Genomic DNA, 11,395 nt, shown 5'->3' with positions numbered 1-11,395 from the left:
TTCCTTCTATACTTTTTAGCACGTAGCTATTTCTTTTTAATTATAGGAAATGCGTTTTTCTAAGGTACATAAACTTTTGGGATTGACTGTATAGCCAATACATCTTAAGTTTCTCTGAAATTTTCTAACGAGATCAAGGTAACACGCTCGCATTCATGGTATTTTCCAGCGTCGCAAAAATGAGTAAAACCGATCTCCAACAAAGTATAAAATGGATTAGTACCCTGATACCTGGTATCAACAATTAAACGATAAAAATGCACTCGAGGACTGGATGGTGATAAAGTCGTTACGAATTTCGACGGATAAAAATAAAACGTTTCGATAGACTGATCGATCTCTCTTGAGAGGCTTAGTTAGATAGACATTCGCGCATATGCCTATCATGTGATTCGGGTGTGTACATTAAGACAATTTAGGGCTGAAAGTGGCATGCTAAGATAGTAAAAAACGATCCGACGGGAATACCTGTTTCGTCAGAAACTAATCTATAAAACAATAAGGAATTAGAAAGATAAAACGTGTCCCGAATTTCTCTGACAACTGTAATCCACACGCTTCCAAGAATTATTTTCAATCTATTTCAATGTCGGGTAATTTTAGAAAAGCGATTTTCCTTGTTTACGTCGACAGCGACATAAAGGAAAACGACTGGAGCCAGACACAATGGCACGCCAACACCACCAGCTTTTCTATTCTACATATGGATGTATACGTATGGCAAGAATATTGTACATACGACATATATGTACAAATAAATCCTACTACTCTATCGTTTGTTGTAAGAAACTGGATTTTCTGTATTTTTCGTCTAACTTTAGTACTTAACAAGTTAAATATGATTAATCGGCATTTTATTGGTATTGACAAAATCAACTAACTTATGGCAAAAAACGAAAATTTTGCAAAATCTGAAGAGGGTATTCCTTGGCAAAGTCTCGGAAAAGTTGAAAAATTTCTTTTCTCAAAATATCAAAAAATAATATCTACAAAAAAGTGCATAATGCACTCGAATATTGGCAAGGGTCGATCTGACTGTTTTTCTTGCAAACTTATTACGTATAATTTCATAAGAATATTTAATAAGATTATTTATCCAACCACAACTTTTCAATCTTGTTTACAAAGCTTAGTATTGAGTCATTGAACTACGCATTGGCGACTTATTTGGTAAATCTATATGACCGGTCACGATTGAGTCGCAAAGAGCAGCTATTTATCCAGTCATGGATACGCGGGAATCACGCGTGATAAGAATGCACGGATAGGTAAACACAGAAGGCATGGTTTATCTAAGTCTTGAGTTGTCAATTATTAAAAATCCTACGTACTTACCACCACCCTGTCTCGTGCTCCTCGGATTCGGCGAACACGATGAATGACGTGTCCCCTTATCGCTGTCTGCCGTAACGTCAACGACGTCGTATAAATAATCCGTCGGAGAAGAGCATTTCGTCAGTTCAGCAATTCTCGCAGAACAGCGAGGTAAAGAGTCTCTTCAGACGTTTCACTTCTGTCAACTCTTGAAACGGCATAGAACTTCACGGTTCTATTCAGATCATTTACAGTCGTCCACGTTATAACACAAGTTACCAAACGCAAAGGTAAGTGTCTTTCACTTAATTTTTTCCTTCATCTTTCGTATTGCATAAAAAGAAATTTGGTTCTGTCTCTTTGCCGCGCGCGCGCGATTCATAGTCATCGAAGACGATTTCAATTTGAAGATCTCCAATTTCTATAAATATTGAGGAATTTTGAGGTTTTATTAGTCTGACTTATTTTGCTTCACTCGCAGATGCTGATCGGTGGAGCAGTGAGTTACGTCGCTGGCAAGCAAGCGATTCGCACAGTTTATTGGCGAACGGCGAGCGACGGTCGCCTGTTGAAGACAGCGAAGACATGCATGTTTCAAGGACCACCGAAACCGGCGCCGTCATCGACGTCCGCCTCGACGGCGTTCGAAGGTCAATCGCATATGGACCCTATACCCAGGGACATTTTTAATCACCGGAATTGAACCAACAATCGTCATGACGCCGTTACCAAAGATTGAAGAGGGAGAGAAAAATGTTTGAATTTGGAGCTTGAACTCCAAACTTTGTATATAGTAGATCTCGATAATTTAAGTTATATACTTATTTGTATATCTTTCTGTATAGTGTAAGTTGTCCTAGAAATATACTATTTATTTTCTATAATTATTCTCAATTTCTCTGCATCGAAGTTCCTTTTCCCTCAAATTATTCCGCAGTTCATTAGCAATCATGAGTGTATCGTTGCAACGATGACGCAAATGATTATCGCGTCCTAGGTGAAGCTAGCGTGCACCGTGAGTTTCCATGATTGAACTTTGAAATGAGGCTTCAACCCCAGCTTTGCGTCAATCGGTTATTCCTAGAGGACGGAAGAATCATTGCTCCCAGAGATAATAACGATTAATCAGTTTCTTCTTCGTGTATTTTCTTCCGAATCGTCATTAGCGTTCATTAACACTATCTTTCATTGGGGACGTTTGTAACTTCCTCCTTCAATTTAAAGTTCACGCAACACAATGCGAAATCACGATATGCATAAAAGAAATCTTTGTCGATCGATGAACTTGCCAAACCAGCATACTCTCTTTCGATAGAAAATTCCATAATCATGCACTTCCATAATCACGCATATGCATCGTGGCGCACCATTGATAAGAGATGCGTCCCGTTTGGTGGTGTACGGAAGTCGTAGACGCGTATGTATCAACTCTTTCCTTCTATCTGGAAATTTACGTCGAGATGTTACTCTTCAAAATTAATTAGTAAGATAATCTCATTCTCAATTACATAATTTCAATTGCGCATTATGTGATACGTTCCTTTCCAATACTCGAATTTATAAAAAAATTATTCCGCAGTTCATTAGCAATCATGAGTGTATCGTTGCAACGATGACGCAAATGATTATCGCGTCCTAGGTGAAGCTAGCGTGCACCGTGAGTTTCCATGATTGAACTTTGAAATGAGGCTTCAACCCCAGCTTTGCGTCAATCGGTTATTCCTAGAGGACGGAAGAATCATTGCTCCCAGAGATAATAACGATTAATCAGTTTCTTCTTCGTGTATTTTCTTCCGAATCGTCATTAGCGTTCATTAACACTATCTTTCATTGGGGACGTTTGTAACTTCCTCCTTCAATTTAAAGTTCACGCAATGCAATCTTCGATATGCATAAAAGAAATCTTTGTCGATCGATGAACTTGCCAAACCAACATACTCTCTTTCGATAGAAAATTCCATAATCATGCACTTCCATAATCACGCATATGCATCGTGGCGCACCATTGATAAGAGATGCGTCCCGTTTGGTGGTGTACGGAAGTCGTAGACGCGTATGTATCAACTCTTTCCTTCTATCTGGAAATTTACGTCGAGATGTTACTCTTCAAAATTAATTAGTAAGATAATCTCATTCTCAATTACATAATTTCAATTGCGCATTATGTGATACGTTCCTTTCCAATACTCGAATTTATAAAAAAACACGGAATAATAAAAATTGATTAGACGTGTTATTGAAGAGACGAACCGTGGTGACAAAGGTCCTACTCCGCATTACGTGCGATAAGAGGAATCGCGCGAAACGCTCGAACTTGGCAAGATAAAGGAAAGAAGGCTGGTTGTGGGGTCAAGGTCTTCGACATTCAACGCACTTTCGTTACCAGCACGAGAAAGGTTTCCCTAAACATGCGTGTCTAGGCCATTAGAGAGAGAAAACTTTTCTATTCGATAAACTTATGATAACATCCTCATAAACGTGTAGTATGTTTTCCGATTAATTAATAGGGTCAATTGGTATTTAAAAAATATTGAAGATAGATAAGATTAGAACGAAAAAAGAGAAGAGAAGTGTATACAGAGGCTGACCATGACGTTTCGGAATGGAACCGAACATCCGGTCTACGATCACTTGCGCAAGAATCACGGAAGGGTTGGTGAAAGTGGAAGAAAGCAAGGGTGTCGCGGACAAGTTTACTTTTCAGTAAAAGATTCGAGACTCGTTCAACGTTTGAACAACTCCGAAACGATTACAATAAATCTTCTCCAAAGAATCTTTCAAACAATGTATGACGTTATACCTCATACTACTTATTCCATCTAGAATCCGTTTTCCATTGTTGTTTTCCATTTCCGACGAACAGTTTATGAGAGTAGGCGACGCGAGGTGGAATTTAGTAGCCGTCGCTAGCCACAAAAGGCGATGGGGTGCGAGGGGACGAAGTTGCGCGGGCGCACTGTCAGGACTATCGATTTCGCGAGCGAAAGGTGCCACACGGTTGGCCATCGATTCGACGCTCGTCTAAAAGGATTGTAGCTGGTGATCCCCGAAAGACGAGAGACAGTCTCGCGGAAAAATCGCCGTCGAGGAATCCTAGCCCTTTGTCCAGAGGTGGGGCCGATTCCATCGGATCGGACGTCGTTTTCGACCCGGGCGACGTGATTCGTAGTGTCCGAAGAAGCAAAGGTCCGAAGATATAGAAGAGAATTCTTCAGATTCCAATCATGCAGAACTATGGACACGAGGATTACGATTACGGGGGTGGCGACTCGCAAGGTATCGGGAGGAGCCTGCCCCAGGTGCCGGGCGCGAGACCCATGGTAGACCCCCAAGCCGAGGGGGAGGTCGACCCGAACTTGTACCCGCAGCCAAAAGAGGCGACGCACAAGATCCGTGGAAAAAGTGACTTGATCGAGTACCTCTTCGGGACCGTGGATCAAGAACTTCTCACGGTGAAGACGTTCTACTTCTTCTTCTACTCGGCCTTCGGTTCTCTTTTCCCGTTGATGGGTGTCTACTTCAAGCAGATGGGCATGAACGCCGGACAGTGCGGTCTTCTCATGGGTCTCAGGCCTTTCATCGAGTTCGTCAGTGCGCCATTCTGGGGTTCGCTGGCTGACAGGTGAATGCATTCACTTAAACCGGTCAAGAACGCGGGACCACGTAAAAGTTCTCATTGTTTACCACTTTCTAAGCAAATAATTATCGACTTTCGCTTCGTCCCATTGGTACCATAATCGTCGCGCAAACAGTTTTATGGTCAATGTTAACGGATATTATCCAGAGTCCAATATTGCGTGGGTTAGCAAGACGAGAGAAAGCTCCAACCCCTTATTGATTTACTCGCGACGATGTGAGAAACGAGCGCGGTCAAGAAATATAATTGAAATGTTCTTTTCTTTTTTCAAAAAGGTGGCAAAAGGGAAAGCTGATCTTCCTAGCCTCGCTCTCCTGCTGGATCGTTTTCACCCTTCCCCTGGCCTTCATGCAGCCACCAGCCACGTCGTGTTTGGTCGTACGTAACAACACTGCGTATCTGGAACCACCGAACCCAAAAACGAGGATAGTGAAACGGTCCACCAATCTCGATGATTTTTACCATCAAAACGATGGCGAGTGTTTAGAGATTGCCGAGAACGTGGTATTCGAGAGGCTGCGAAAGGGCGACAAGCTCGATCCGCTGATTACCCCCAGCTTGCAAAGGACCAAGGACACAGCTAATGTTCAGGTGAATCACGATACTAACAGGGTTCGAAGAGAAACATATGATACCTCCACTACCGAGGATAGTCCAGTCGAAAATCTTCATTATAAGCAATTGGTTTTTGAAGAGAACGATCCCGAAGCTAAGACCATTGATTTTGAGACTTTGCAAAGGAAAAACCGTCCAGCAGACATACTCGAGTACAAGCGATTCCTCAATGTAAGTTCCGCTCCCTGTATTTCAATGACAAACTTATTGACGAAGAGTCTATTTCAGAATCAACCCCTGGACAACGGCAAGCCGCCGAAGAAGGCGTACACGCACACCAAGACCAGGGTGAAACCAGTCCCGTCCAAAGTGATGGTGAAAAGGGATGTCGGCGACGAAGTTTCTAACGAGAACGAGGTTTTCATGAAATCTGAGCAAGAGCGGTCCACCATGAAAACTGTGCGGAAATGGTCTCTCATGGACGAAGAGATGAGTGATCGAGAGAATCGGAACGATAACGAAGAAGAGATAATTGATATGCCATTGATCAGGACTAAACGGTATGTCAGAGTGCCTCACTCTGGTGTGAGTCCTCATTCGGTTTCCTATGCAGCCAATTATAACGAAAAGGAGAACAGGGGCTGGGTGAAACCTCTCTTCAGCTCTATTGTCTACAGACTACCGGTACGTATCATTTCTTTCATACCTTTAAAGAATTTCAGTATTTTTTCGAGCAATCATGAACGATCTCCTTTGCAGGATATCCAAAAAACATTCTTTCTTCTGTTACTATTGGTGATAGTAGGAGAATTCTTCTCGGCGCCTGCGATTACTTTAGCAGACTCAGCTGTGATCACTCTGTTGGGCGAAGACGCGGATAGGTAAAGTTCCTTGTTGAGACCAGACTTGGAGGCTCTTCTTCGAGGTCTCAAGATCTGTTTTCTTATTAGGTACGGTCATCAGCGAATGTTCGGCAGTTTGGGCTGGGGCCTTGCCATGTTCTTCGTGGGCATCGCTTTGGATCACAGCACTTCGTTCTCCGAGCATCCTTGCGGGCCGGACGCTAGGGAAAAAAATTATACAATCTGCTTCGCGATCTTCAGCGTCCTCATGGGCGCTGCTCTGATCACTGCCACGCAGATCAATTTCAAATACGAATTCCCGGTCGTGGAACCGGTGAGTTATTTCGTAAATACTTCATAAAAATTGTGAATCTGCACAAACGTGTAACGTGAATGTTGATTTCGTTTGTGATAGGAGGTGGAGAAGCCTCCTGCCGAGCCGACGAGAGAAGAGCAGTTGCAGAGTCAACTCTCTCAACAATTAAATCTCCCTAGTCTTCAAGATTCGTCAGCAGCTATAAATCCTAAGCCGCAGCCTCCCGAAGGCAAGGTACTCGATGTCCTTGATCTCGGGCGTCGATCGATAGTCGTTCATTGTTTCTTCTCATTGTTCCCAGACTAAAATGTTCGCTCAAACAATGCGGGAGATCCCGGAATGGGTCACCGTGCTGAAGCAATTTAAAGACCTCAAGTGCGCGTCGTTCCTGTTCGTCGCCTGGTTCATGGGCTTCGGCATCGGGCTGATCTTCACGTTCCTCTTCTGGCATCTTCAAGATTACGGAGGAACACCGACACTTTTTGGCGTTGCTTCCGTCATCAACCACATTTCGGAGATATTCGCTTACTTCTTCAGTTTCAAACTTATCCGACAGATCGGTCACGTAAAGGTACACGCCTTCATTTCATATGAGAGAGTTTTATCCAGCATTCAGTATAATTTTTCATTGATTCGATTGAGATTAAGGATCATTTGGTCAAGTCGTTAGATGTACGCGTGATTTCAGGTGCTGTGCATGGGCCTGGGTGGGAACGTTTTTCGTTTTCTTTATATCTCTTGGTTGACGACGCCGTGGTGGGTGCTGCCGTTCGAGTTCATTCAAGGGATAACGCACGCCGCCGTTTGGGCAGCTTGCTGCAGCTACATCGCTCACAACACGCCCCCGCAGCTGCGTACCAGCGCGCAAGGCGTTCTCCAAGGTATCCACCACGGTCTCGGCAGGGGTTGCGGCGCCGTGATCGGTGGAATGTTCGTCGATGCTTACGGTAAGAATTTTATCGATTCCCGAAGGAGACGGGATCCATTATTCACTGTAAGTTCGACTGTTATTTGCTCTTGAATATTTCATAGGAACGAAGGAAGCGAATCGTAGATACGATATTCATTTTATATTCGTTCGTGACAAACTATTTTCCTAAACGATTCTAAACATTCCAGGAACGACTGCGACGTTCCGCGCGTACGGTCTGATCTGCCTGGTCGTGCTAGGCGCGTTCGTGTTCATCAACTTCTACAGAAAGGACACCGGTTTCGTTTCCGAGCTGCCGCAAACGGAGGACCCGCACCAGGTGGCCGAGGCGACTCATTTGGCACCGCACGGCGTTCCCAGCAACGCGATTCCACGCGCCCTCAGCTCGACCCGGCTGCACGAGCTGGCTAATCAGGATTCCGGTTACGGCGCCACTTATCAAACCTCCGGAGGAAACCTCAGCGTGCCCGGTGCGAACGGAGGTGAGTTTCTCTTCATCTTTGAGACGACCGTAATCGTTAATTCGCGTGTTTATACGAGACGCGTCCCCAGGCCCAGTGAACCCGACGAATCCATTCCTGAACGGTGGAGGCGGCGGCGGAGGTGGATATAATTACGGTATGACTGGTCATGGCGAGGACGAGTATATCCGTAGGAGCTTCCAGGTTTAGTAAAATCATTCTAACTAGAAACGTCCACCAGGAAGACGTTTATTGGAGAAAAGATAGAAAACTTCTACGCAAGGCTATACTCTCTGAACGATTAACTCGTTTTTCTTTATTTCTTTTCGTGTTCATACCCTTTTTTTTTTCCTATTGTGACTCGCCAACTTGGAGTTCGGCTGAACGCGACGGTGTAATCTATTCGTTTCTCGTGTATTCTTTTAGCTCTACAATGAGGTGATCAGCAGGGAGTTCGATCTGGTTAAACCACCGCCGATAGTGACCCACCTACACGCTCAACAACCATGCACCAATCCCTTCCATCAGCACGACTACGAATGGTAACAGTCCGATCCTACTTGAGGTGATTCAGGATGATCATGGAACGCTGATCGCGGTTGTCGGCTCGTTCTCTGGCGAAGAACGCAGGACCAGCTTCAACATTTACGCGGTTGGAGCCTTTGGTGTCCCTACGAGCACCATCGTTCGTTACACTCGTCGTAAATCGAAAATAATCGCGATAGAAGAATGGGGGGTGAACGGGGGAAGAGAGCTTGGATTATCTTTTTTCAAGTTCGGAATCGATGGAGACAAAAGGGCATCCGTGAGACTGAAACGACTCAAAGTGCCTGACCAACGAGACGTCGTTTACGAATGAGAAATCGCTGAGCACGTATGGACAGGTAAACTGAGATATCGCGTAATTAGTGAAGATCGATGACGCTCTCGGTGTCACCAAAGGGCAGCGAAGCACTCGGAGCGAAGCTTCTGCGTGGAGAACGCGCGCGAATCTAAGGAGCAACTACCCTAAAGAGACATTTTATCCGGGTGTCGCGCGGTAACGAGTAGAATTGAATTTTCTTACGCTTGGACGAGATTGGAGGATGCACCGGTTACCGCGTGTACACGCGCGAAAACACGATGTACAGCGAGGAGTCTTTCGTGACTCGAGTCTATCTAATATACCTGACACGTGTAGTACGGCACAACACGATCTGCGGGGTCGCTTCAACGAAAACACTTATTCTATCGCAAGAGCTTGCATTCCGCGGCGTTTCACGTCTCCGAACACGAGATGGACGATTCGATGGCCGATTAAACGATCTCGTTATTAGATCATTGCGATATATAAGAAATAAATAAAATGAAACGTTTAATTTGAGATGCTAATCTCGTATCGTCCACCTCTGTTTTAATGTCAGTCGAGGCTCTTTGGATCTGGATAGAACAAGACTGCCAGAACACAGATGAAACTCGAATGCAAGCTGCTCGATGTAATTTATTCTGTACATTATCTCCGTGCAAAACTGTCCGCTTCTCTATTTCTCGTTTCGTCGCGATTCTGACCACTGTTGTTGGTTCATTGTAAATAACTGTACTATCTCTACTTCGCGTGTGAATATTAAGCAAAGTCCCTAATCTACCGTTCGCCCCCGTTGTACCTCGTTCCTAGACTAATGGAAACGTTGTTCGTTGCGTGTTGTAATTTATAAAACGTTCACACTCGAACTGTAACCACTGTAGTCTATCGAAAGTAGGTAGGTGATCGGGTACCGTTTTACCATCTAACACGTTTCCTCGTGGATAGGTGTACGATATCGTTGATACGGATTAGGCGATGTCCGTGACAAAGGCGGACGCGTGATTACGCCTAAGCCGAGGCACAAGCTAGACGTAACGTTTTACGTGTTACGTATTTACCTACGTCGCGTGGGCTACCCTTTTGAATCAAGTTTAAAACTAAACCTAGCGTCGTACGCATCCGAGTGCTTTTTAGCTCAGTATTCGACGTGATCATCGTTTACATAAATTGATTATGCGTGAAGATGTAAACACGCGTTACGGGGGTGTACATTTGGTTTATCGCTCGATCTCACCCTTTCGAGGACACCTTCCACCGAAATCGAGTAGACTTAGGCCACTAGTTGATAGTAATAATCGTCGTCTAGTAGCTAGTGATTATTAATCTCCATCCAGAGATGGCAATTACAATTGTGAACTGCACCGATCTGTCGCGCGATAGCATGCACGCCCACGATACGCTAATCAATCATCGGATCAATGATCCAACGTATGATTATGGAATTGTTTGCATGATCATTTATTTTATCGAATGCTGCGTGAAACGAACGTTTGTTGCTACTCGTAACTGTAATAGGCAATCGCTTGTTTTCGTAGATCTGTAAAATGAAGCCTGTTCGTTTGTCACGCGACGACCGGTGAAAGGCGTGCTCGAAATAAATGCAGATGAAATTATCGTCAACTCGTTTCGCGTTTCTTAACGAACCGTAGCTCGCCGACCGTACTGATACGGTAACGGAACTATGGGACGACGTTCAACTCTCCAAGTCTTCCTACCGCACGTAGTCTCATAAATTACCCTGATCACGGACGTTCCTATGGGGTAACATCGGAAGAGGAGCATGGAATCGTGGAATCACAATTTGAAATTCACATCGCACGATTCTAATCTTTTCCTTATTTTATTTTTATTCATCCCTTCGAAGCTCTGTTCGAGCATACTTTTCACCCGCATTAAGACTAGGCGAACGCTGCCAACAATTTTTTCTCCATCGTATTTACATTTATTTAAACATCGGTAATTGTTCGCTCATCGGATATTAAAATAAATTGTCGGCAATGTATGCGCTTAGTGGGAGATGTACGGGGAGAGTGCATGGCAAGGGACATTAATTTGGCGAACTCGATACATATCATATAGTGTTAAGTTTGAAAAAGAAATCGATGTAACAGTCGCTTCGCACACGATATATAATAAGACACGACTTACTGTCGAGACAGTAAAGATCTATTACGTCGTACGTTCTGAAATTTCTCGACAAGACTGACGGTAGTTCGAAAACGACTCGATCGGCAAGCAGGGAAATATTTAATGAAACGAGGATCGAGGGATTCATGTGCGAAGCGCGTTAAAACGATAGGCATAGCGTCATTAAATAGACTATTAAACAGAGGAAGAATATAAAATACAATATACAGTAAACGATGTAATTAATATACAGTTTCAAAGAAACAGAATCAAGGCTTTCCTCTTTAATTCCTTCCCCTGACTAAAATCAATTGGTCAATTTAGCGAACGTAAGACAAATTTTAAAACACATGCAGCTATCGTTCTAG

At 43.9% G+C, this 11,395-nt stretch overlaps 2 protein-coding genes across 3 annotated transcripts; both read left to right on the top strand.

Annotated features, from left to right (window-relative positions):
• Positions 1 to 1,452: 1,452 nt before the first annotated feature.
• LOC108630537 (uncharacterized) lies at positions 1,453 to 2,198 on the top strand. Its single transcript, XM_018033875.2, has 2 exons — positions 1,453 to 1,604; positions 1,796 to 2,198. Exon 2 carries the CDS (start codon positions 1,796 to 1,798, stop codon positions 2,015 to 2,017), a length of 222 nt encoding a protein of 73 aa, XP_017889364.1. The 5' UTR covers positions 1,453 to 1,604; the 3' UTR covers positions 2,018 to 2,198.
• Positions 2,199 to 4,322: 2,124 nt separating this feature from the next.
• Positions 4,323 to 11,296, top strand: jef (major facilitator superfamily domain-containing protein 6 jef). Of its 2 annotated transcripts, none has more exons than XM_018034138.2 (11): positions 4,323 to 4,936; positions 5,227 to 5,737; positions 5,795 to 6,190; positions 6,266 to 6,387; positions 6,457 to 6,682; positions 6,764 to 6,898; positions 6,966 to 7,235; positions 7,353 to 7,611; positions 7,784 to 8,077; positions 8,148 to 8,260; positions 8,483 to 11,296. In XM_018034138.2, the coding sequence occupies exons 1-11, from the start codon at positions 4,539 to 4,541 to the stop codon at positions 8,600 to 8,602; spliced, it is 2,844 nt and encodes a 947-aa protein (XP_017889627.1). In that variant the 5' UTR covers positions 4,323 to 4,538; the 3' UTR covers positions 8,603 to 11,296. The 2 variants fall into 2 exon arrangements, with proteins under 2 accessions (XP_017889627.1, XP_017889628.1); XM_018034139.2 differs by having other exon boundaries at positions 8,148 to 8,213; positions 8,483 to 8,575.
• Positions 11,297 to 11,395: the final 99 nt, after the last annotated feature.

This window comes from Ceratina calcarata, unplaced genomic scaffold, assembly GCF_001652005.2.
Source record: "Ceratina calcarata isolate Rehan_Ccalc_2016 unplaced genomic scaffold, ASM165200v1 scaffold78.2, whole genome shotgun sequence".
NCBI classification, from domain to species: Eukaryota; Metazoa; Arthropoda; class Insecta; order Hymenoptera; family Apidae; genus Ceratina; species Ceratina calcarata.
Note: the sequence above shows the minus strand (reverse complement) of the source record. Positions and strands in the feature narration are given on the sequence as shown.

Excerpts from the sequence above, each read along its gene's own strand:
- LOC108630537 (XM_018033875.2), top strand. The coding sequence starts at position 1,796 with ATGCTGATCGGTGGAGCAGTGAGTTACGTCGCTGGCAAGCAAGCGATT.
- jef (XM_018034138.2), top strand. The coding sequence starts at position 4,539 with ATGCAGAACTATGGACACGAGGATTACGATTACGGGGGTGGCGACTCG. Across the intron at positions 6,683-6,763 it reads AATTCCCGGTCGTGGAACCG|GAGGTGGAGAAGCCTCCTGC; the intron begins GTGAGTTATTTC and ends CGTTTGTGATAG. Across the intron at positions 8,078-8,147 it reads CGTGCCCGGTGCGAACGGAG|GCCCAGTGAACCCGACGAAT; the intron begins GTGAGTTTCTCT and ends ACGCGTCCCCAG.